Source organism: Heloderma suspectum, chromosome 8 (assembly GCF_057233095.1).
Source record: "Heloderma suspectum isolate Gila_16-S chromosome 8, 16-S_ref, whole genome shotgun sequence".
In the NCBI taxonomy this organism is placed as follows: Eukaryota; Metazoa; Chordata; class Lepidosauria; order Squamata; family Helodermatidae; genus Heloderma; species Heloderma suspectum.
The window spans coordinates 43,253,771-43,279,319 of record NC_139465.1 but is presented as its reverse complement, the minus strand read 5'-3'; the positions used below and the strand labels follow the sequence as shown (position 1 = coordinate 43,279,319).

Here is a 25,549-nt window from a genome sequence, read left to right as displayed (position 1 = left end):
AATGACCGTACGCAATACAGAGCCAGCTCATCTGGTACTGTGGGGCCAGCTCACATGGCACTGGTTCCCATTGATATGCTCCACTGAGCCTTAACCTTTAGAAACAGGCTCTGGAATTATACCCTGATGATCTGAGGGCACAGTCTAAGCCCCAGGGGTGGGGGTAGTTCAATACTCTCCCATGAGAGGAAAGTCCAGCTGAGCCTATTCTGAGACAGACCGCTATCCCCATTCACGAGTTTCAGAAGAGGATCAGTGTTAGGCTGTAGCAGTGTTTCCTAAACATCTGCCTGCCTAGGCCCATTTCCTCCCCTGAATTGAAATTGGGTTTACTTTTAGAGCTGCCTTCCCCAACCTGGTGTCATGGAATCATAGAATAGTAGGGTTGGAAGGGGCTTACAAGGCCAGGAATCCAAGTCAGAGCATCCCTGACAGATGGCTGCCCAGCCTCGTCTTGAACGCCTCCAGTGTGGGAGAGCCCACCACCTCCCTAGGTAATTGGTTCCATTGTCGTATTGCTCTAACAGCCAGGAAGTTTCTCCTGATGTTCAGCATAAACTGGGTTCCTGTAACGTGAGCCCATTCTTCCTGATCATCCTTGTTGTCTTCCTCTAAACCCTCTCCAGTTTGTCTGCAAGTGTGGTGCCCAGAACTGGACACAGTACTCCAGATGAGGCCTAACCAGTGCTGAGTAGAGGGGAACTAGTACTTGTTGGGATTTGGAAGCTATGCTTCTATTAATGCAGCCCAAAATGGCATTTGCCTTTTTTGCAGCCACATCACATTGTTGGCTCATATTCGGCTTGTGATCGACAACAATTCCAAGATCCTTCTCGCTTGTAGCGTTGTTGAGCCACGTATCCCCCATCTTGTAAGTGTGCATTTGGTTTCTTTTTCCTAGGTGCAGAACTTGGCATTTATCCCTATTAAATGTCATTCTGTTGTTTTCTGCCCAGCGCTCCGGCCTATCAAGATCACCTTGAATTCTGTTTCTGTCTTCCAAAGTATTAGCTATCCCACCCAGTTTTGTGTCATCTGCAAATTTGATCAGCATTCCCCGCACTTCCTCCGCCAAGTCATTAATAAAAATGTGTCGGATGTGTCCTCAGGATGTGTCGGATGCTGGGAGTCATAGTCCAAGACATCTAGAGAGCACCAGGTTGGGAAGGGCTGTTTTCAAGTACTGCAAGAGTCAGAATTACCCAGCCCTCAGCGGAGCTCATCCCCACCCATGTTTTTGCAAGATTCACTGATCTTCTGGACATGCTTCCTGATAGGAAGGAGGCAAGCCTATAGCACTGACTCATGCAGAGGCACAACAGGGAGGGGAGGGCCCTGCTAAGCCAAACCTCTCTTGTAGCTCACACTGGAGAAGGGGCATTGAAAGCACTTGTTGCCCATGTCTAATGTTGCTGGTCCTTCAATCCTGGCTTACTACACAATATAATTTCTGTTAAAAATTAGCAAACTATCCCTACTTTGATCAGATTTCACAAGTTAATTATGTGTTGTGCAAAGAAGAAAGAAAACAGGAGGTATTGCATTGGGTGTGGGGGCCGATGTGAATTACCAATTCACACAAATGCCTTGCCACAGGGTGCGTTCCAAGTAGCAACCATATCACTGGACCTTGGGCTGCAATCCATCACTTTACTACTGAGTAAACATACACAGGATCAGGCTATGTATGTGTACTCAGTAGTAGAGCTAAACAGTCCATGTGTCCTACGTGCTAGGTGAACTTCCCAACCAAGTAGATAAGCACTCAAGCTGTGTGCCATTGTGTGTGTCAAGCGCTTTTTTCAGAATCCTCTTGGGCATGGAAGTGAGTTTGGAACAAGAGCGTTTGTAAAACAGACGAAAGGTGGCTTCCCTCTCCGCTGGTATTCATAGGCAGAGCCTCTGAAGAATCCTTTTCTTGTCCTCTGGGTGGAGTTAGCTTCTGCATGCATGTGAATTCACTGGATGGAGTCCTTTATGCATACTCTGGCCTTAAATTTGTAGAAGCCACTAAACGCACCTGCTAAATTAACCACACCTTTTGTTATGAAGTGTGCTTTAATTTACTTGGCATGGACATGCATATCACATACATGTAAACCAAACACATACATGAGGGATCTTTTGGTGTTCCTTCTCTCCCTAGCTGCATGTTCTATGAATCTGGGTTGCAGTTTTTATCCTTCTCTCAGAATAAAACAAGTCTTTCTTCCAAGATTACTCATGGATGTTGGAAAATGGATTTTTAGGTGTCAGACATTAAGGGAAGAAAGAAGACAATGGAAAGACAATCTCTTTCATGATGTGAGGAAAAGATGGGAGTTGATGGGTGCATATTTCTGGCTTTCACAGGTCCAGGTGAGCAAGATAGCCGGAGGAGTTTGGTGATGGTCTTAAACAAAGGTGACAAAAGAGTCATGTAGGCATGCTTGCTTACACAATATTGGGTTTTCAAGGTCTTATAGATTTAAAGGGCACTGAATTCTTTATTTTTCTTTCTATTTGGCTTAAACAGGGAGGTTAGAAATCAGCGTAAAATATTTTCATGGAGGGGGCTTCTGTAGTTGTTGTCCTGAGGCAAGATCTGAAATTTGCAAGGGTTAACACAGAGGAATTAAGGCAATCAGAGCACAGTGGCTGGCCAGAAAGTTTATGCAAGAAGTCTGCAGCTCCTCTTGGGTTGTGCAAAGCCTCAATATCCTATGGGACCTGCTTTTCTGCCCTTCTCCAAGACCAAAAAACCCTAGTCCCCATCCAGATACAGGCCACATTTTCCCAGATCGGCAGAATTGTGGGGTACTTCGTAACACCTTGCTTGTAGTATACAGGGCCAGCATCAAGGGTAGGTTTAGTCAGGCCCCCTCTGAGGGCCCACTGACAAGAGACCCCAGAACTTGCTCCTCCTCTTCATCATTGCAACCTGCTTGCTCACCTGCCTCTTGCACTGGCCCAGGCAACACTGGCGATGAGAAGGAAGAGCAGGAGATGCCACAGCCTACTTCCCTACTGGCACTGTGCCTGTCAAACATGCAAGGAGTAGCAGTGAGAAAGAGGAGTAGCAAGAGCAGCCAATGACAATGCCAGGGAGAAGGAAGACTTACTAAGGGAGGGGGCCCATTGAGGGTGCCTTGCCCAAGCGCCCTCAAAAACCTGGAACCAGCACTGGTATCATTAACGCTGTGAAGAGTTTGCTTCGCTTACACCTTGGGCTAGTCTCCTGAAAAGCTCAGAACTGGGGAACAATGGCCAGATTCCCAACTGGTGGAAAACTGAGAATACATACAAGCAGCAAAATAGAATGCAAAACGTTTCGGAGTCAGGACAGGATGAATGATGCATGTGTCGCTTCATCTTTAGACTGGAACCTTCTTGGAAAGAGAGGGACCTCTTTTTTTCTCATTAAGCCGTCACGTGCCATGTACGCAAATGGTGCTGTAGAAATAATAGTAATTGACCCTGTAAACTTGTGTCGATGTGAATGCTAGCACAAGAGAAGCATTCAGATGTAAGGGATATGCAGGGGCTTCATTTACAATCGGGGTGCTAAAGCTCAGGCCTGTGAGCCAAATCTGGCCCATCCTGGGTTCCAATTCAGCCCTCCACGGTTCCCCAGATGGCCACTGCCACTTCCTGTTTCCACTGGTCATTTGGTTCCCTAGCTTTTGCACACACACACAGCCTAGCCCTCCAGGTGTATGGGACTATAATTCCCACCATGCCTCAGCTAGCCACATCTGAAGAGCACTAGGTTGAAGAAGACAGATGCAGGCTCTGGCCCATCAAAGCCAGCATGATCAGTCCTTAAGGGCACAATCCTATGGGATCCACCCTTGGTACTCATAAGCCTCTGAACTCAGGGGCTTCTGAGTATCCACTGCAGAGTGGGAGGCGAAGCGGAGATGCCACACCTCCTGCTCTGCAGTTCTGCTAGATGGGCTTTTGCACCCATCTGGCTGAGGCATTGCAGAGGGGTTGGGAAGGAGGCTGGAGAGGCTTCAGGATATGGCCTAAGCTGGCCCCTCCAGTCCCCCTGGAACACCGCCTTTACCTCCTCTCCGAGGGTGCAGAGAGGCAGCTGGCTCTACACTGGCTGCAAGGGGGAGGGCAGGGAGCTCAGATTCCTGGGTTCCAGGAATCCAAAATATCCTATCCCCCCCCCTGCCCTGACTCTGTATAGGGGCCACAGGATTGCTCCCTCTGGAACCACAAAACAGAACGTGTTGTTCTGTTGTTGCTTCCTGCATTCTGAGGTCTGAGCAATGAACTATTATTTAGCCCTGAAGGCAGTTTGGTTCAGGTTCATCTGAAGTTGAGTCCTGAGCCACTAACAATTATCACAACATTTGAGAACCATCTTGTCGCTTCTGGCCCCAATCCTATGTTACGAAGTATATTTTAATGGATGTGCATATTACATACATGTAAATCAAACACATACATGAGGGATCTTTTGGCATTGAACTCTGGGCGCTTAGGAAAACCTGATACCCCCGAAAGCTGAGTCAGAAACCACAACAAGGTCTTTGAAAGCAATTCTGTGTTTTATTATAGAAGAATTTAAAATGAATTAAAATCACACATCGGGGGAATTAGAACCATGCATACTTCTGGGGAATTAGAATTATACATTAACACTGAGAATGCTAAAATTAACAAGCACTGAAAGTCAGTAGTGAAGCTAGGCTGCATAGTCACTGGGATGCACAGAAAATTATGTGTGTGTGTTCAAAAGAGGAGTGATGGAAGCAGTTTTAACTCTTAGTGAGGTGTGAGTGTGCGTGTGTGCATGTAGCTGATCATGGAGAAGGGGGAAGAGGTTTGAATGGGGGAGAAACAGACTGTTTTGGGGGGTTGTGAGAGAGTTTTGGAGGAGGGGGTTAGAGCAAATGCAGGGGTTTTTGAAGAAAGTGGATGGCATAAACAGCAAAAGCCAAGGCTTTGGGGGATTCTAGAATGGGGCAGAATATTAAGAAAAAGGAAAGAAAAGAGAATAATTGGTGTATGGGCCGCTTAGAAGGAAAATAGAAGATAATGCAAAGATTTACCTCTCTATCTGCTGGCTTGTGAAGTGATGTTGAGCTCCTTCTCTGGAAAAGAGGAGGAAAGGGTGGGGGAGGGGAATGCTCTTTGAGCAGAAAGTTTGTTGTTTATTATTTGTCCATAGCACAAAGGCCTTTACAAATACAAGACACATGACGGCTGTATATAACATAAACCCAAATCAAAAACATCAAATAATGAATACCTAAAAACAGAAACTGGGGGGCTATACAAAAAATAAAAAATAAAAATGCAAATGTCAGGCCACAATAAAACAGAATAACCATACAAACGTTAAAATGAATAAGTTCATTAAAAACTAGCACTAAGAATAAAAACAGTATCATATAACAGAAATATACCAAACGAACAAGCTGGACAAACTCATGCAACATTTATGTTACAGTAAATGATCTCCTTGGCAATTCACGGCATATGTCATTAAAAAGTTACAGTGGATTTTTGAGCTGCTATTGCAAAAGATGTGACCCTCATTGTAATAAATTTGCTATAGTCTGCCAATAGATCACAAATGATTTCCACAGGAGACCTGCCAGCTCTACTTTTCAGGAGGTCCCCCCAAAACCACGTCCTAGGTTCCTCATGCAAGGGGCAAAGAAGAAGATAATGCACTAGATCCTCAACTTCCCCAGAGCCACAAATGCAGGTTCGCTGAGCCAAAGGGACCCTACTGTACTTCCCATCCAAATAAGCTGTAGGCACAGTTGGAAAGAAGGGCTGTAAAAGCCTTTCTGGTGAGCAGAAAGTATGAGGCATCCCTCCTGGATAGAAGGAATCCTTTTTCCTCTCTGTGTAATCTATGGATTTGGGTTGCTCTTTTTATCCCTCCTCTCAGGATTTAGTAATCAAAATAAAACAAAACAAGTTCTTCTTTCGAGATTGTTCACTGGATGTTTGAAAAATGGAGTTTGGGGTGTCAGACATTAAGGGAAGAAGACAATGGGCTCCTCTTTCCTTCTTGATGTGAGGAAAGTGGGGTGGGAGTTGATGGGTAGTATTTTTGCATCTCTCTAGCTATCATAGGTCCAGGTGAGCGAGATAGTCAGGGGGATTTTAGTGAAGGTCTTAAACAAAGGTGACAAAAGAGTCATGTAGGCATGCCTGCTGACAGAATATTGGGTTTGCAGGTTCTCCCAGCTTTAAAAGGTGTTGAATTCTTAATTTTCCCTTCCATTTGGCTTAAACAAGGTTAGAAAATGGGGGCGGGGAGGGGGCTTCTGTGGCTATAGTCCTAAGGCAAGTTCTGAAATTTGCAAGTGTTAACACTGAGCAATTAAGTAATCAGAGCACAATGGCTGGCCAGAAAGTTGCCTGCAAGAAGTCTGCAGCTCCACTTGGGACTTGCAAGGCCCCAATTTCATATGGAAACTGCTTTTCTGTTCTTCTCCCACCAAAAAAACCTCGTCTCCTTCCAGATATAGACCCCTTCTTCCCCAAACAGCAGAATTTGGGGGGTGCTTTGTAACACCTATGTGCACTTACTTGGGGGTTCAGAGTGAATATAGCTAGGACTGGGTTGCTGCCATGTCTGGCACCAATTTCCGGCCCATGTCTGCAAGCTGAATCGGTACACACTGTCTCGGAAGCAAGCCCTGCTGAGTTCAGCGCAATACACGGCTGATTTGCAGCCCTGCAAGAATAACTACTTGGAAGACTTCTACAGGGCTCCCTCCTCCATTCCATTCCATCCCACTGCTGAAGTACAAGTCACCAAGAGATTCAACTCTGTTCCCTGTGGTTTGAATAAGGACAAAGGTGTTTTTATTAGCATTGTTATTACCACACTGCCCAGGCCCCTTCTTCCCCAAACAGCAGAATCTGGGGGGTGCTTTGTAACACCTATGTGCACTTACTTGGGGGTTCAGAGTGAATATAGCTAGGACTGGGTTGCTGCCATGTCTGGCACCAATTTCCGGCCCATGTCTGCAAGCTGAATCGGTACACACTGTCTCGGAAGCAAGCCCTGCTGAGTTCAGCGCAATACACGGCTGATTTGCAGCCCTGCAAGAATAACTACTTGGAAGACTTCTACAGGGCTCCCTCCTCCATTCCATTCCATCCCACTGCTGAAGTACAAGTCACCAAGAGATTCAACTCTGTTCCCTGTGGTTTGAATAAGGACAAAGGTGTTTTTATTAGCATTGTTATTACCACACTGCCCAGGCCCCTTCTTCCCCAAACAGCAGAATCTGGGGGGTGCTTTGTAACACCTATGTGCACTTACTTGGGGGTTCAGAGTGAATATAGCTAGGACTGGGTTGCTGCCATGTCTGGCACCAATTTCCGGCCCATGTCTGCAAGCTGAATCGGTACACACTGTCTCGGAAGCAAGCCCTGCTGAGTTCAGCGCAATACACGGCTGATTTGCAGCCCTGCAAGAATAACTACTTGGAAGACTTCTACAGGGCTCCCTCCTCCATTCCATTCCATCCCACTGCTGAAGTACAAGTCACCAAGAGATTCAACTCTGTTCCCTGTGGTTTGAATAAGGACAAAGGTGTTTTTATTAGCATTGTTATTACCACACTGCCCAGGCCCCTTCTTCCCCAAACAGCAGAATCTGGGGGGTGCTTTGTAACACCTATGTGCACTTACTTGGGGGTTCAGAGTGAATATAGCTAGGACTGGGTTGCTGCCATGTCTGGCACCAATTTCCGGCCCATGTCTGCAAGCTGAATCGGTACACACTGTCTCGGAAGCAAGCCCTGCTGAGTTCAGCGCAATACACGGCTGATTTGCAGCCCTGCAAGAATAACTACTTGGAAGACTTCTACAGGGCTCCCTCCTCCATTCCATTCCATCCCACTGCTGAAGTACAAGTCACCAAGAGATTCAACTCTGTTCCCTGTGGTTTGAATAAGGACAAAGGTGTTTTTATTAGCATTGTTATTACCACACTGCCCAGGCCCCTTCTTCCCCAAACAGCAGAATCTGGGGGGTGCTTTGTAACACCTATGTGCACTTACTTGGGGGTTCAGAGTGAATATAGCTAGGACTGGGTTGCTGCCATGTCTGGCACCAGTTTCCGGCCCACGTCTGCAGCCTGAACCTGTACACACTGTCTCGGAAGCAAGCCCTGCTGAGTTCAGCGCAATACACGGCTGCTTTGCAGCCCTGCAAGGATATCTACTTGGAAGACTTCTACAGGGCTCCCTCCTCCATCCCATTCCATCCCACTGCTGAAGTACAAGTCACCAAGAGATTCAACTCTGCTCCCTGTGGTTTGAATAAGGACAAAGGTGTTTTTTTTTTTTATTAGCACCGTTATTACCACACTGCCGATGTCAATCGGCCCACCACTGCAGCGATGTCGGCAAGGTTTTGTGCGCGGCAGCTGTGAAGGTAGTTCCAAAACCCGCATTAGCGTAATACCTACCTTCAGCCCACCAAAAGCTCACAACGCGACCCGCGCGCGTTCAAGATGCCCACCTCCCTCCGCCAGGGACGATGGTGCAAAGCGCGGCTGTGGCGGGGCGGGGGCGGGAGAGCAAGGAATCCTGGCAGGGCCTCCTCGCGCTGCCCGCGTTTCAGCCCCCTCTGACAACGCGGCCCGCCCGGCCGCCCCCGCGCACAGGAGCCTGCCCGCTCCAGGCGCGCGCCCGGGCACCGGGGGCCGCGGAGGAGCCCCCGGAGGCGCCCGCCAGGCCAGCGGCGTCCGTCTCGGCGGCCCCGCCAGCCTCTCCCCGGGCCCCGCGCGGGCAGCCCGGCGGCGCCCGCCCCGTCCGGGCGCCCGCCGCGGGCTCAGCCGTTGACGCAGCCCGGCGGCGGGGCGGCGGCGCGAGAGGGGGCGGGCGGAGCCTTCGGCGCAGGCGCCTCGCGCGCCTCCATTGTCTCCCCCCGGTGGCCGTCAGGCGGACTGGCTGGGCGGACAGGCGGCCGCCCGCGCCGAAGCCGACGGAGCCCGGCAGCCCGGGGCGGCGGCGGCGGCGGCGGCGGCGGCGCGTGGGCCCGCGCGTGCTCGGCGGCCGGCGGGGGCGCGCCTTGACGGGGCGAGCGCGGCCGGCCTGCGCGCGCCTGGATGCGGAGCAGCGCTGCGGGGCGCGCGCGAAGCCCCGGCGGCCGCAGGCGCCGCTCGCTTCCGTAGGGCGGGCCCCGCCGCCTCGGATGAGCCCGGGGGGCGCGGCGGGCCGCCCGTTGGGGCGCGGCGGCGGCGGCGGCGGCTCCCGCGGGGGCGGGCGGCGAAGGCGGCGGGGCGGCGAAGGCGGCGGCCGGGGGAGGATGCCCGGCCGCGGGGGCCGCCGTAGCTCCTAGTCTCGCGCGCTCCTGCGGCGGCGCCCGGCCGCCGGCATGGGCGGCAAGCAGAGCGCGGCGGGCGCGGCGGCCGCGGGGCGCTCGCGGGCCGGCGTGGCGAGCGACGACAGCGCGGTGCCGCCGCCCGGGGCAGGCCCGCACTTCGGGCACTACCGGGGCGCGGGCGGCGGCGGGGCCGCCATGGGCTTGCGCAGCCGCTCCGTCAGCTCCGTGGCCGGCGTGGGCGTGGGGCTGGGCGTGGAGCCCGCGGCGGCCGGCAGCGTCCCCTTCGGCCTCTACGCGGCCGCCGCCACCGGCCCCGCGGCGGCGGCGGCGGGCGACTCGGAGCGGGGGCCCGGCGGCGGCGGCGGGCCGGGCGCGGACTCCACCTCTTACGCCCATGGCAACGGTTACCAGGAGACGGGAGGCGGCCCGCCGAGCGACGGGATGCTCTACCTGGGCCCCAGGGCCTCGCTGGCCGACGCGCTGCCGCTCCACATCGGGCCCCGATGGTTCAGCTCGCACGGCGGTGAGTGGCTGCCGGGGCGCGGGTGCCGGGCCTGGCGCCCTGCCGGGGAGTCTGGGGCGCCGTGTCAGGGCCGGGGTGTTTCTGGGCTGCCCGTCGGCCCGAAAGCCCCCCGCCGCCGCCGCGGTGGAGTCAGAAATGCACGGTTCAGACAGCGTCATAGGGCTGCAGTATGTCCATAACCTCTTTAAAAGGGAAGCGACACCCCCACACGAAAACCCAGGTCTGCATCTCGCCTCCGCCGGCCCGGTTAGTCAGAAAATAAGAGGCGTTGTGGACTTGCCGCTTTGCGCGGAAGAGGCTCTGGGGCTCAAGTTTGCCTGCGTGCCACCTGCTTGAGTAGAGACCCGGAGCCCTTGGATTTAAACCCAAATGTATTGGGCTCCTTTTTCTTTCTTTCCGTGGAGCGGGCCAAAGGCTCCCTCTAGAAGTAGGGCGAATGGGATTTGGCTTTGGTGAATCCTGGGAGCAGCCTTTCTTACTGTGTCCTATACCCTGAAAGTTGTGGAATCCTTTCCTCGTTTTCCTTAGAAAACTTGGGGGAGGGGGTCTTTGTGGCCTGTTCTGATGTCTGACACAAGAGGTGGTGCACCCCTCTGTAGAGCAGCATTCCCTAATCTGGCACCCTCCAAATGTGTTGGAGTACAACTCCCATCATCCCCAGCCAGCTAGTGGTGGGAACTGAGGAAAGGATGGGGGGCAGCAGCAGTACCCGATGTGCCCCTTTGTAAGGTTTGATATGTGTGGCATTTTTGCTAGTAGTACCTGGAAGGATTGATTAGTGTGCCCTATTGGTGCAAAAGGAAGTCACCTCACAAGGCTACATTCTCTTTGCTTAGTGTCCTCTTTTTGTTGGGCTCTTGGAGGAACATGGGGCTTTTGTTGTGGTAAGAGCCTCTGTATTTTCCTGTCTGTGGTGCTCCTCTCTTTCTATCTTTTATCAAAGCCAGGAAGAGACTTTGGTGGGAACTCTGGGATTCACAGCATGTGATAGGCATGCTTGTTTTATGGGTGTCCTGTGGAGGCATTTGACTGATGCCTATTTGAAATAGGATGTTGGACTGGATCAGGGTGGGCAACTTGTAGGCCAAAACATCTGGAGGGACACAGCTCCCATGATCTGTGACCATAGGCTATGCTGCCTGATGGCAGTTGTGGCCCTCCAGATGTTTTGGCCTACAAGTTGCCTGCCCCGGACTAGATGGATCTTCGGTCTGATCCAGCAGAGCTCTTTTTAAATTATGTTGACTGAAGGCCATGCCTAATTGGAGCTGATAGAGTTGCAGGAATGTGTGGTATGGTCTCCGTAGGCTGTTGTGCTGTAAGGGTTGGGATGATTCTAGGTTTAAAATCTCACTCAGTTCTCAGAATACCTGAGCCAGGACTCCTGATGCTATTATGCAGGAGACGGGAGGTGTCAGTGTGCAGATAAAATCTTTAGGTGACTTGGAAAGTAGCACTTGGGCCTAGCACTCCCTGAGGTGTATAGAAGACTTATAAAAATATATCCATTGGGCGGGGTGGGGCGGGGGTTGAAGGGACTATATATCTAATACATGGCATGATGTACTTTAGTTTAGTGGTCCCTTGGTGAGAGAAGAGGGTTTAGTGTCTTGTTTGGAAAGCTGGATGACAAGAAACTTATTCGTTTCTGAGAAAGGCCAAGGGGTTTTCCCAGCTAGCTCAGAGCCAGATTGTTCTAGAGAGGAAGCTTAGAAGACATTATTTGAGGTGGGGGGTGGGGAACAGAGGCATTAACAGCCCAATCCTGTGCTTGTTAAGTTGGAAGTAAGTCCCACTCGGTTTGGTGGGGTGTATTCCCACACATATAGAAATGCTGCTCAAGTTTTCTGTCAACTGTACTGCAGGGAGTAAGTATGCAAAAATTAAGCAGCATCTCCAAGCAAGGCAATTTGAACCCATGTTCTGGCAAGGAGTAGAGGAAGTCACTTGCATCTTGCCAGCTGATTACACTTTAGTCATCTATCTGATATGATACTTGCGTAATAGATTAAAATATCAATTAAAGTAGATGACATCAGCAGATCTAATGTAGATTGGCTTCTTCCTAAATTCTTGCTCTGTTAAATATAATTATCCATTTGTTTTGTGTATCTTACAAGAATTGCATTGACCCAGTGGTGCTAGAGATGAGAAGATGGTCTGCAATCTAATTTCCTTGTATTCCTTGCTCAAATGTTTTGCAAATCCTTTTTTAGTTTGGGGCAGATGGGGTGTAACTGATCTATCCACAAAGCCCAGATAGTTTGTTACCCAATGTAGCTTCTCTTCAAACCTCTTGGCCTTAATTTTACTTGCTATGTTTAAGAGTGGTGGTGCTACATCTGTATCTTTGTTTTGAATTCCTACCCTTCCTGAAGAAAGTTCTGTGTGACTCGGAAGTTAATTTTGAATGTTTGTCCAGTTGTGCTCCCCGACTTGTTCCTTGTTTTGCGTTCTTCCTCACCTCTGCAGGAGCAGCCTGGCTGCCATGACTTTGATCAAAGTATTGTACCACTTCGGCACAGATTTATGGCTAAGTGATGCTAATTTTCTCTGGAACAGCTAACAGACAAATCATGTATTGTTTGGGAAACCATCTTGAGGTGTGTGTAGATGGTTTACTGCCTGCCGTGATGTCTTCTTCTTTGCTTGACACCCTTTCTCAGAGGATGGCTCTGACAGAGCTGATTAAAAATCCATGTGTTTAGTGCCCAGGTAATTAGGTTAATCTTCCAGTTAATGTTTTCCATCACCTGATGTTTCCCTGAACAGCTGGGGGCTTTTCTGCTTGGCTATATCTGTGTTGCAATATTCTTGATATCCCATTGTGGGGTGGGGGGAGCGTTTCTTCCCAGGGAAGGGCAGGAGCCTGTGAAGGTCAGAGCACACAATACACAGAATTCATCTCCACTCCACAGACTGCTGCTTGTATTTAGAGCTCTGATAGAAGGTCTCTGGTTCTTGACTCATAAGTCAGCCTTCCCCAACATGGTGCCTTCCAGATGTGCTGGACTACAATTCCCATAACCCAGCAGCAAAGCAATGGGAGTTGTAGTCCAGCACATCTGGAAGGTGCCGTGCTGGGGAAGGCTAGCTTAACTTCTTGAATGAAGAGCAGGAAAAACCTTGCAAAATCATTGGGGGGTTTTGTTTGTTTTGCAATGTAGTCGCAGCCCTGTCTGTTATAACAGAGAAGTGTGGCGTGGTGTGACATTTAACAAATAATCAGGACTCCCGAACTCTGCCCCCCAGGGTATTTATTTATTTAATTATTTTATTTATATCCCCCACTCCTGTGGAACTCAAGGCAATGTGCATCGTCTTCCCAGGCATGATCCTATCTAAGCTTTAACCCAACTGGTTAATGGTTTCAGCACAATTGCTAGCTCGTGTCTTTTGAAATGCTCTTTGGACTAATTTAATAAACCCAATGCTTTTCTGTTCTATTCTGTATGGTGTGCCTTCAGACCATTCCCTGGGCCCTGATTCCTGGCCTGGAGAAATAGGCTAGCCTGCCCCCCACCCCCACCTCTTTTCAAGCCACTTGATGAGCACAAACTACTGATATCACAGAAGACCACTTTAACAAACTCTACCTTACAAGTTAACGAACATTCAAATTAGTAGCTCACCTGCCTACACATGCCTAAGTTTAATCACTTGTGACCTTAAAGGGAGAAAAACAAACTTTGCAAAACTTCTAAAGAAGGCTCTTGCTTGTTTCAGGCATCCAGGCAAATATCTATTTATAACCCCACCCAAACTGCTAGTATTTCCTCCCCTAAGCTAGGCTTTATAGCTAAAATAGAATTTTAGCACAGGCATAAGTTCAGCAACTTTCCAAGTATTTATTGCTCCTTTTCCATATATGTTGAATTACATATCCCATCATCCACAGTCAGAATGCTGTGTGCTTTCCTCCTGCTGCCTTCTGTTTTCTTGAGCAACAGTCCTTTGACATCTGTTGACTTCAAGAGCCTCTAGATGGGACTTTCTGGAACCATCATTACAGCTGTGCCAACGTCTGTTTTCTCTTAGCTGCTGACCTTTTCTTTGTATGTCTTTGACAGTAGACATATGGAACAGAATATCTAACTAATAAGGCAGCAAACTTCCTGAAATTTATTTGTTTACTGCATTTATATGCCACCTTTTTTCCTCCAAGGAACCAAAGGCAGCGTACATGATCTTCCTTTCTATTTTATCCTCACAGCAACCCTGTGAGGTAGGTTATGCTGAAAGTCAGTCACTGTCCTAAAGTCATCTGGTGGGCTTCATGGCCAAGTGGGGACTAGAACCCAGATCTCCCAAGTCCCAGTCCAGAACTCTAACCTCTACACCACACTGGTTCTCACACTTAGCCCTTGTGTTTCCCTTTTATGCCAGTAGGTACAGGCGTGGCTCCATATGGTGCAATTTGGAAGTCCCTTGGGAAGCAGCCATAACCTTTTCTTCGCAATGAGCAGTAAGATAATAGTCTTTTAAAAAGACAGTCCAGATCAGCCTTCCCCAACCTGGTGCCCTGCAGATTTGTTGGACCATAACTCCCAGCATTCCTGACCATTGGCCATGGTGGCTGGGCTGATGGGACTGGATGTCCAAAACATCTGAAGGGCACCAGATTGGAGAAATATGTCTGATCTGTGGAGCTGGTATGTTCAAGGCATACCATGTTCTGTATAGAATACACAGAATTTGGGTCAGCCTTCTCTTCAGGGCTCTGACCTCTGCCACAGAACCAATTTTCAGTGTCCTGGTAGAAGAGATGGTGCCTCTGGGCCATGTGGACAGTTTGTTTTCCTCATCCATCAAGTAACTGCAGCTTGCCCTCATGCATCTGGGATTAGAGTGTGAGGCTGTCTTAGAGCAGGGGTGGGGATCCTTTTTCAGTCCAAAGGGTGAATTCCAATCTGGGAAAGGTCTCAGGGGCCGCATACCATCTGTGAGTGGGGCCAAATATGATTCTTATTTAAGCCTATTCAGAAGTAAGCAGGACAAGCCTCAAAAGTAAGCCAGGTTCATCACTCAGCAGCTTCCTCCCCAGGCTCCACATGGAAAAACTGCTGTTTGGAGATCAGAGCTTTTCTCTGCAGAGTCCAAGAAAGAGCCCTTTGTCAGTGCTCAGGAGGGTAAAGCTCTTATCTTGGAAGAGCTGCTGATTGCAGATAAGAACTTCCCCTGCCAGGAGAGGAGGCAGGCCATATGGGGAATTGCTACAGGCTGTATTTGGCCTGCCTGCGGACTAAAGGTTCCTGATTCTTGCCTTGGAGAGTAGGCACTGTTTTTGAGCAGGTTCCTTGCAATACCTGATGGCATGCCTCTCCCAGAATGAACCTACCTGTACACTATGTTCAGCATCTAAGGTCCTCCTCCGAGTGCCTCCTCCAAGTCACGCTCGGAAGCCAGCACTGAGGGAGAGGGCCTTCTCAGTGGTGGTCCCCCCATCTGTAGAACAAGCTCCCTGATGAGGTCTGCCTGGCTCCAACATTATCTTTTCAGCGCCAGGACTATCTCTTTTTCCAGGCATTTGGACTATCTCTTTTTCCAGGCAAAAACCTATCTCTTTTTCCAGGCATTTGGCAGCACATGATGAGTTTTAATCAGTCGTGGGTGTGTCTTTAGTTATGACTGACAGTCCAAAGTTAGTTTTAGTGATCTGTTGTTTGTGTATATTCTCTGTGTGCTTTTATGTAAATGGCTTTTAAACTTTTTGTATTGTATTTAATATTTTAACTTCTGTAAACCACCCAGAGAGTTTTGGCTATGGGGCTGTATAGAAATGCTAATAATAATAATACTAATACTACTACTACTAATAATAATAATAATGAAACAAGGCTAGAGTCACACATAACTTGAGCTTCTGTTCTAAATTAAAACCTGATAAACCAAAGGAGGAGGTTCCCAAAACACAGTCCGTACAAAAGATAAAGGAACCAAATACTTAGAAAGTGGGTGTAATTGTGATAGTACAATATAAATATAGTGCATTTGTTATAAGATAACAATTACAATTGTTGTAGCCTGTGGAACAGTTGTTGTTTATTAATGAGATCTCCGGATTATATCCCATTTCATTACTTTGTCAAAATCAACTTAAAAGCAAAAAATTCCTCTGTTAAACCTACATTTCTTATTCACAGAGAGCAGCTGAATTCTTTCTCTGGACTACAATATACCTCTTGGGGCAATAAGAAAAACAGACACATGCCTCTGACAAATTCTGTGGTTAGAGATTTTTGGAAGGTTCATGAGTGGTTTGTAAGAGGTATATTATAGGCCGGAGAAAGAATTCAGCTGTTCTCCATGAGTAAGAAATGTAGGTTTAACAGAGGAATTTTTGCTTTTAAGTTGGTTTTGGCGAAGTAATGAAATGGGATATAATCCAGAGATCTCATTAACAAATAAGAACAATTGTTCCACCCACTGCAACATTTGTAATTGTTGTGTTAAACACACTATATTGATATTGTACTATCACAATTATACCCACTTTATAACTATTTGGTTCCTCTCTTTATCCTCTGTATGGATTAAATTGAAACCTACCATTGGCCACAATTCTCTGGATGTGAAGTGGGGACATCACTCTGACAGTTCTATGATTAAAGCTCTGCTTAGCTTGCATTGGAAGTTAAGGGTGGAAAACCAGTTTGGCTGCAGACAAGTGCCTTAAAGACAGAACTGCATTGTAATCCCCCTGGTGGTTCCTTGTGCTGAGCTGTTGTTCAGGCACAGGAGAAGCCTGGACCAGTGCAGGCAAGCTTGGCTTAGCTGGAATGACTTCCCGATGCACTTGAGAATAGGAACGATGTTGGAGCTGCTATACTGGGGCATGCAGTGAATGCGCTGGCATCCATGTAGCTGTCTTGGAGGGCCCGACCTTAGGCCTTTTAATGTTATTAGCAAGAGCATGACAAAAGATTATCGCTTGCCCTTGGCTTGGCTCCAAAGAATTGTGAGTGGAAAGAGAACATTTGTGCGGATCTGTGGATGCTTGCTCCAGTGTAAGCCTTCTCACTCTGTGGCACTGCATGCACTGGGGGCTGAGTTAACAGTATGGAATCATAGAATTGGAAGGGACCTACAAGGCCATCAGAGTCCAACCCCCTGCTCAATGCAGGAAGCCTGATTCCCAGGCAGTCACCCATCCAAGTACTAACCAGGACTGACCCTGCTTAGCTTACAAGATCAGGCACATCCAGCCCTTGTCTCAGTACAGCGGGTACAAGATATAGCAACAATGCTGGAGCTAAGCTGGCCTGGGTCTGTTGAGTGCCTGGATGAGAAATCATCTGGGAACCTCACACATGCTCTCTTGAGTCCCATGGAAGAAAGGAGGAATATAAATATTTTACTGATGGTTATTTACAGATCAGATACAGTTGCTCAGTAAAATGCATAACCAAGTAACAGATTTCAGCAAAATGTGTGTTTTAAATTTCAACCTCCGATGGGGTGCTACACTTTTAGCTTCACAGCCCCCTCCCCCCCAGCCTTCTGAGGCATCTTTGTTGAAGAGTTTTAAGCATTTGTGCCCATCAAATTCCAGGAAAATTCAGGCTTTGTGGAATAGACATGAACTATGTGATAGACTTGAACTGTTGTAAGCTGCCTTGAGTGCCAGTTTCCTGGTAGAAAGGTGGAATACAAATCAGATCCATCAATATGGGTAATACTGGTACAACCACATATTTCTCTTTTTTTTCTTTTTTAAAGGAAAAGGTGCATTTGGAACAGGAAGTGAGTAGGGGTGACCTGACAAAAGGGTCAGGAGACGGGAATTGTGCTCTTTTACGTGGCAGGGCCATTTCACCGAGTTTTGTTTTCAGCATGTATATTCTGTAGGAAGCGGCGACCATGTGCATGGTTTAATACTTCCTCTGGGAAAGGCAGTGGGCAAGCTGTCAGAGAAGCTGCAAGCTGATGGTTATCTATTTGTTGTGAGCGTGTTAGTTATACCTGGGGTGTTGCTTCCAGATACTGGTGGTTCTGCAGACTCCCTTTGCCTTGTCTAAAAATGCTTAGGAAATTCACAACCCTCATTGTGGGTAAAAGATCCTTCCTGCAAAGCAGAGGTGGGCAATTTGTGGCCCTCCAGATGTTTTGGCCTACAAGTCCCATTATCCCTCACCATTGGCTGTGGTGACTAGGGCTGATAGGAGTTATAGACCAAAACATCTGAGGGCCACAAGTTGCCCACCCGTGCTGTAAAGCTTGGGAACCTTCAGGGTGACGGCAGTCATCACATTTAAGGAGATGCCATTCCTGCAGTGGGTGTCCAGCTTTGCTATTTGCACATCAGATATGCATTCTATCATATAGAGGCAGTGTGTTGTAGTAGTTAGGATGTTGGACTGGGACTCAGGAGATCCAGCTTCTAGTCCCTGTTCTGCCATGAAGCTCACTGAGTGCTTTTGGGCCAGTCCCTGACTTTAAGCCTAACCTACCTCACAGGGTTGTTTTGAGGAGAAAGTGGAGAGGAGGAGAATCATGTATGCTGCTTTGGGATCCTGAGAGAAAAGATGGGATACAAATTTAATTAATAAGTATAGAATGGCAGTCCTGCTGCTCTTTCCCCATGCTTCAGGTGTGTCGTCTGCCTTGGGAAAAGCAACAGACACATGCGTTTAGGAATGGGTTAACCCAAAGAAAGCAGTGGATGCAAAATAAATTTTTAAAAAGCTAAAATATGATACATAATTGGAGCTTGACCACCTGTACAACAGGGGTAGGCAGAAGGTAAATCTCCAGGTGCTTTGGACTTCAGCCCCCAGCATTCCTGATTATTGGCCGTGCTGGCATGGGCTTCTTGGAGTTGAAGTCCACGACATCTGGAGATTTACCTTCTGCCCACTCCTGCTGTACAACAGACTGAAAATCCCAAACAGTCCCACTTGGGCAACAGCAGACATCTTGGAAAAATGTGGAAAATGCCTGTAAGGTAGGTTGTATACCACCTAAGACCATGATTTTGGTGTCTACAACCATGTTTTTGTGGTAAATAGAAAGGAGAAAAATTATCAGTGCGTGAAAGGGATATTGTTTTGTTTGTCTTATCATAATGCTGCTATTGTCAGATTTCTCTGAAGAAGTTCAACAGGTTTGCTCAGCAAGAGATTTTCGCTGTCTGTCAAAGTGAAAAATTCTGGTCAGGAGCATGGATATGAACATTGAACAGGAACTTTTAAGGACAACTGGTAGGCTTACTTGTGGAACAGGATTGTCCGATTCCACTGTAGCCTGCTGGATCCATGCCATGAATGTATCATCTTGACTGATAGATTCATTTTAAACATTCACCAGAGTGCTTTTGGTAAGCTCAGAGCAGCACCTTGAACTCTGTGGATCTAAGCAAAAACATGAGAACAAGGACAGCGACAAGTTCATTACCTGCCTCAAGTTGAGTTCTTAATTTGAAAATTGGTCTCACTGTCAAGTGGAATAGTTGGTAACAGCAGCGTAAACTGCAATGACTCTCTACAGTATGGCGTTTCTGTGATGAAAGATGTGTTGGCAAAAACTTGCAGCAGCCTCTCATGCTGACTGGGAGACGCTGGGAGTTGTAGTCCCAACACATCTGGAGGGTACCAGATTGGGGAAGTTTGACCTTCAGTGATGTTCATCTTCAGAGAACAATCCAGGTTGTTCCCCTTTCATCCAGGAATAAATCAACCAAGATAGAAAAGACAGTGATTGTTAATCCGCAGCCGGCTGTTTAGCCACATCATTTGTGTCTTTAAAAGTAAAGCGGTGTTGTTGCTGTGTCTTGCCTGTGAACTTGGACTACAGCTGATATTGCTTTTTGATTACATATCAGTGGGGAAAGGGGACAAGGCATCCTTGGTGCATAGACTGAAAATATAAGCAGGCAGTAATAAACAACCCTGTTACATGATGGATGGAAGTTCTCTATTGCAGTGTGTCACGTGGCTTTGGCCTGCATTGTTCAAAGTGCTGCGTCAAATATGTAAAAAATGATTAAGAGAGGAGGTTACTGTAATGCTGGGTTGAGCAAAAAGGTAGGTTGGGATCTACAGGTAGATCTTTGGGTGAAGCACTAGATCAGTCTTCCCCAATCTAGTACACTTCATTTGTTGCATCTATAGTGGCTTAGAGCAGCCTCGTCATGCTGGCTGGGAATGGTGGGCGTTACAGTCCAATGCATCTGGAGGGCACCAGGTCAAGGAAGGCTGGCTTAAGAGCATCAGTCCTCGTGTTGAGACTAGTGGATGCCATGGAGTGCTTGGTTATCACCTGGAAGCTGGATAGTCAGCAAAACAGGAACCTACAAAATGCAGCTGACTTCTTTTGAGTGTGTTACTGTGCTGTTGTAAACGCATGACCTGGTTGACCCACCCTACTTCCATGTTTGGTGTGGTCTTTGTTGCATGGATGAGCAAATGCAGGAAGGAGGACCCAGTTGTTGGGATGGAGCCACTAGGACGTTGCAGTTGTGGGGCCAGTGTAGGTAATAGTGTGCCTGCTATGGTCTGTATGTGTGTGCGTGTGTACAACCAACAACAACAAAAAAAGGGAAGTACCAAAACAGAACAGAATACTAGGTTAAAAAAGAAGGTACATTGAGATGTTAATGAATAAAACATCTAAATATAGCTCCTTACAAATTGTTCATATTTTTTGGAGTATTTAAAATGACGGTTTTACCCTTTTAAGATGTTACATTTTAGATGTTTTACCATCTCCATGTAATATATTATTTTTTATCAAGTCGACTTTACTTTTGTTATTCTCTTTAGATTACCTCTAAAGAAGGAGCTCTTTGTTCCCAAACACTTTGGGTTCAATTAAAAAAACTTGACACTTTTGAGAAAATGTTCTCTTTTCACATTCTGTTGTGTTCATATAGCATCATATCACATTTTACCACTTTTAAGTTAGGATAAAAAGGGCTCTTGTGTGCAAAATTCCAGTTTAACAGTGATGCTTTCCACATAGAAGTGAAATATATGTCTGCTCGTATCACACCGCTGATCCCAGTATTCCAGCTATTTTAGTAAGTGTGAACCTTGGCACACAGGCGGAGTTCCATGCATGTCTGTCTTGGTGTAGAAGGGGGTTGAGGGTGCTAAAAAGAATATGTGCATTTGCTGTGCTGGGTCAAGGGTAGAGAGATGAAGCCTTGGGGAAAAATTGGAAAAACCCAGAAGAATTTGGAAAACTCTATGGTTTTTATAAATTTACAAACAATCCCTGGAAACAACAACACCCCCACCCCCCACAGCCCGGGGAAAATGGTTTTGTTTTGTTTTTTAAAATCTGGTTTTGCCCCCACCCCTTTCTTTTCCCCCCCATGCCTTCGCACCTCTAGCCAAGGGCACTCACCCACCAACTTTTTAAAGGGTATTTTGCTTGCCTTTATAATGTTTGTATTTGTAATATGCTCTTGCATTAATGTGTGGCTGACTCTTTTCCCATCATTCTCTCCCACACCTCCCCACCCCAGTTGCCAGCTTTCATTGATCACTAGGAGTGGTTTGCATATGGAGCAAGCAGAAATTGATAACAATCAACCCCCTCCAGAAATCAGGATAAGCTTGCTATTTATGGGCTAAGAGATGGGGATTGTCCCAAAAGGCATGGCAGTGGGGTTAGCCAGAGATGGAGAGAGGGTCTGGATGGCTGGAAGGAGTTAGCTCTTGAAGTGGGACCCCAAAGGATAGGTTAGGTTTGTAATTCAGACAGAAAACTATCAGAATAGCAATATATTTGACAGTGTAAAGCAGCCTTCCCCAACCTGGTGCCTCCAGATGTGTTGGAGTGCAACTCCCATCATCCTGTTGGCCTTGCTGGCAGGGGGTGATGGGAGTTGCACTCCAACACATCTGGAGAGCTCCAGGTTGAGGGAGGCTGATGTGGAACAACCACGAGCCCTTGGCGGGACATCAGTGTTGTTCCTTGTGGCCATGAGACGGGGCCTGGCTGGAAAAGAAGCCAGAGCAGGGGTTGGTGACACTGGTAGCCAGGAGAGGGGAATGAGAGCTGGGCCACAACTGTCCCGCAAGAGTTATTCTGGATGGCAGGGGTGGGAAATAGGAAGTCCGTGCCTCATTACCCATGTTCCTTTGGCCTATATGGGGAGGCACACACTACTCGCTCAGCCGCTCTCCTGGCTCAAGCAGTTCTGCCTAGCTCTTTCCTTTTGCTTCTAACAATTGTGTCTCCCGTCAGATTGTAGCTTCCTTGCCCACATTCCAACCTCCATCGCCTGAAGGGTACTGTCCACGTCTGTCCTTTAGGATCCTGGCTTCATGTGGCATTCATCATGTCAAAAGTAGCCCCCTTGAAACTGGGTTCTTAATATTGAACTCGGAAGGTGGTGTAAGGCAGGCTGACTTGCTTACCGTGTGTCTCTGTTAGCGCCTGGCTGTCCCTGCTCCTCCCGCTCAACTGTTAGGGTGCAAAGATGGGGAACCTCAGGTCCCATGACCGAATCTGGCCCTCAGGATTTTCCAGATAGCTATGCCCCACCCCTTTTTCCCTGGCCACCAATCATTTGATGGCTTCCTGCCTTTTGTGCAATTCTCCCCCCAGTCCAAAACGTTAAAATGCTTCTCCTAAGGTGGGCTGGGGTGGAGCTGTTTTTGTTGGTATTCTTGGCCCCACCCCTTTTGGCTTTGGTCCCTCCCTCTCTGCCCTTGGCCCCGCCCACCACTGGAATGTGCCCCCCAAGAGCTTCTCCAAGATGGAATTCCAAAATGAAAGAGTTTGACACCCCTGCCTTAGGGTCACTTAAAAAAGGCAGCTTCCTCATGTGTGTCTGTAATCCCCTTCAGAATTCTCATCAGACAGAGCTGGCCTTACGCATGGCTATTATTTCACATGCTGAGCTCTTAATTTCCCACTGGATCTGGGGCGGTAGAAAAGGACCATTCCTGCTATACTATTCTCCATTCTTGCTGTCAGCCTCATCTGTCCTTCCCCCAGCCAGCCCCTCCCCTCCCCTCCCCTCCCCCTGCTTCACCAATAGCTTCCCATTGCAAGATGCCTTTGCTAATGGACTGGCCGGACCATTGGGAGGGAAACATAGGAAGCGGCCTTATCCCAAGTCAGACCACTGGTCCATCTAGCCCGGTATTGTCGGCACTGATTGTCAGCGGCTCTCCACAATTTCAGGCAGGATTCTTTCCTATTACTACCTGGAGATGCTAGGGATTGAAGCGGGGACTTTCTGCATGCAAAGCAAGTCCTCTGCCCCAAAGCTGCAGTTACTCCTCAGAACTTGGGAGGAGCGTAATGCAGAGCTAGAAACGATATTTTAAGTGTGAGGTTGTCTCTCCTTCCTGGCCACTATGGTCCTCCTTGGAGCAGCACCCACACCCTTGAATGCATAGAGGTCTTGAAAGACAAGCAACCCCCCCACCACCACCACCAGTAAAACCGAGCACAGTCTTGAAGGAAAGGTGGTGATGGTGACTCCACAAAGGAGCATACAGTCTCTCAGAATTCAGGCACAGATGACTATGGGCATTAAGCTACAAGTTGGAAACTAACAACATGAACCATAAACCAGCCTTCCACCACCAGGCACCCTCCAGATGTGATGAGTTGCAACTCCCGTCATTCCCAGACAGCATGGGAATGATGCAGTTGAACACATCTAGAGTGTGCCATGTTTGGGAAGGCTTCCTTAACCAGTCCTCTTAGAAGCATTGGTTAAAAGTCTTTCATGTATAAATATGATAAATATTGACTTTTTGTTGTCCCTTGTTATCTAAATCAGTTACTTCTTAAAAGAATGAACTGTACACAATTAGGTTTTAAAAAATAAAACCATGCTGATTACTCAGAGTCCCTCTATGCTCATATATTACTTCTCCTCTGTGTTTATTATTTTCCTTGTAATAGAAGATGGACAAGTCTATAATTTCCTGGATCACTTTCCTCCCGGATGGGCTGACAACAAACGGAGACAAGATCTGGGTTAAACAAGGAACATTAATCAAGGGTCATGAGTCTCTTGACTGTGAAGGGCCTGCAGTCAAGTTTAGTATCTGAATGAAGGGAAAGGTGTTGGAGAAAGCAGGGCAGGATGTAAAGGGCATGAGGCTTATGTTACTGCAAACGGAGGCAAGGGTGCCTTCCAGCAGCCCTGTTTGTTTATTTGAAATAATTATATCCTGCCTTTCCTTATACAGTACAAGGTGACTAACACAAGAAACATAACATTACAACAAAAGGCAAACAAAGATCTACCTAGACAGGAATACTCACAAGTCTGAGCAATAGAGGGAACCCTGTCCCTTGTTCCAACCAAACATGGGTTTAGAGCAGCTCCCTCCTCTCTGCCTGTTCAGTATAATTGCACGCTGAATGCCGAAGCGGGGCTAATGATTAGCCTGGTTGTTGCATCCAATAAAGTAGCCTTCTCCAATCTAGTACCCAATATAGGTTTGGGACTTCAACTCCTAGCAGCCCCAGCCAGCACAGCCAATGAGCAGGAATGCTGGAAGTTGAAGTCCAAAACATATGGAGGGTGCCAGGTTGCATGTTTTGAGAACGATCTGTGACCCATTAGTAACGGTCGGGATCTTGTCTGCAGCTCATAGCTATAGCTGTTTACCTGAGCCAAGAAGGTTGCTACAAGGCAGGTGTGTGTGTGTGTGTCTGTCTCTCTCTCTCTGTTGAAAGGACTGACATCAGATAGGATGATCAGAGTGGCATAAACAGAAACCATCCACTGGGTCCTGCCAAAGTTCAGATTTATTGGGATACAAGCCTGTGTCATCCAGTGTTGGATGTCTTGTTGCGACCATCCCCAGTGCCCCAGAGAAAGACAGGTAATCCTCAAGTCTGGCCTTCTTCAACCTGCTCCTCTTGAGAGGTATTGGACTATGAGCTGGCTGGGGGTGATGGGATGTGTAGTCCAACACCCAGTTTTAATGTTCAATATATTTTAAATTGTTTTATTGTGTGCTGTTTGGTTTTAATTTTTGTGAACTGCCCAGAGAGCTTCGGCTATTGGACGGTATGGCAATGAAATAAATAAATAAAATAAACACCTCTGGCAGGCACCAGGTTGGGGAATGCTGCTCAAGGCTGTTTGTGGGGAGGGGGAGAGCAGAATCCTTCCTGACTCCCACCGGTCAAGGTCTCTGGCCTACAGTCTTCATGCCACCACAGCACTGCTTTGCTGGCTCCTTCCTGCTCGGAGGCCAAGGAAAGTCAGCATTGCTGAGGCCTGTGTGTGTGAGTGATAACCCTGATGCACCACTGCGCAAATCTAAATAAACTCTGCCTGGGCATGCCAAGACCTTGTCCCTTGGCTACAAGTCAGACTTTCAGCCACTGTGCATCACCTGGGGGTGTCAGTCAATGCAGCCTCCCTGCTTTGGCCTTTGGGGGCATTGAGCATGCTGTTTGTTTGTTTGTTTGTTTATTTATTTATTTATTTCATTTCTATACCGCCCAATAGCCGAAGCTCTCTGGGCGGTTGACAGGCCCTGACTTAAAAGTGTGTGTGCACCCTTATTTTTGTTCTGTGGCTCGATCCCCAGTTGTGACTGAGCACACAACCTCTGTTTCAACTTCCACTTCAGATGAAAGCGCTGCTGAATTTTCCTCTCCATAGGCCTCTCTCCACTCCCATTCGGTTGGGATTGTCTCTTGGACTCCTCCCACCTGTGTGCACCTCAAAAGGGTCTTCGCGTGCTCCAAGAAGGTGGGAGTGGGAAATCATGGCTTCATAGATCAGGGGGGGTTCCTCTG

The 25,549-nt window shown here is 47.9% G+C and overlaps 1 protein-coding gene and 1 long non-coding RNA gene across 15 annotated transcripts in view; one reads left to right on the top strand and one right to left on the bottom strand.

The window, feature by feature from the left end:
• Positions 1-1,316: 1,316 nt before the first annotated feature.
• LOC146339112 (uncharacterized) lies at positions 1,317-9,000 on the bottom strand. 12 transcript variants are annotated; one of them, XR_014784633.1, is made up of 8 exons: positions 7,657-8,430; positions 7,286-7,535; positions 6,915-7,164; positions 6,544-6,793; positions 5,046-5,125; positions 3,284-3,432; positions 2,933-3,018; positions 1,324-2,584 (listed from the first exon to the last, which is right to left on the bottom strand). It is a non-coding gene; the product is annotated as an uncharacterized LOC146339112 (long non-coding RNA). The 12 variants fall into 12 exon arrangements; XR_014784631.1 differs by having other exon boundaries at positions 1,326-2,392; XR_014784628.1 differs by having other exon boundaries at positions 1,320-3,018.
• ZNRF1 (zinc and ring finger 1) overlaps positions 8,816-25,549 on the top strand; it is a 45,977-nt gene continuing 29,243 nt past the window's right edge. Inside the window, exon 1 of one of the 3 annotated variants that reach the window (XM_084812190.1) lies at positions 8,816-9,820. In XM_084812190.1, the coding sequence (XP_084668316.1) occupies positions 9,349-9,820 (472 nt within the window). In that variant the 5' untranslated portion in view covers positions 8,816-9,348. Of the gene's footprint in view, positions 24,622-25,549 lie in introns of all 3 variants that reach the window. The other 2 variants (XR_014784623.1, XM_084812191.1) reach the window with 2 other exon arrangements.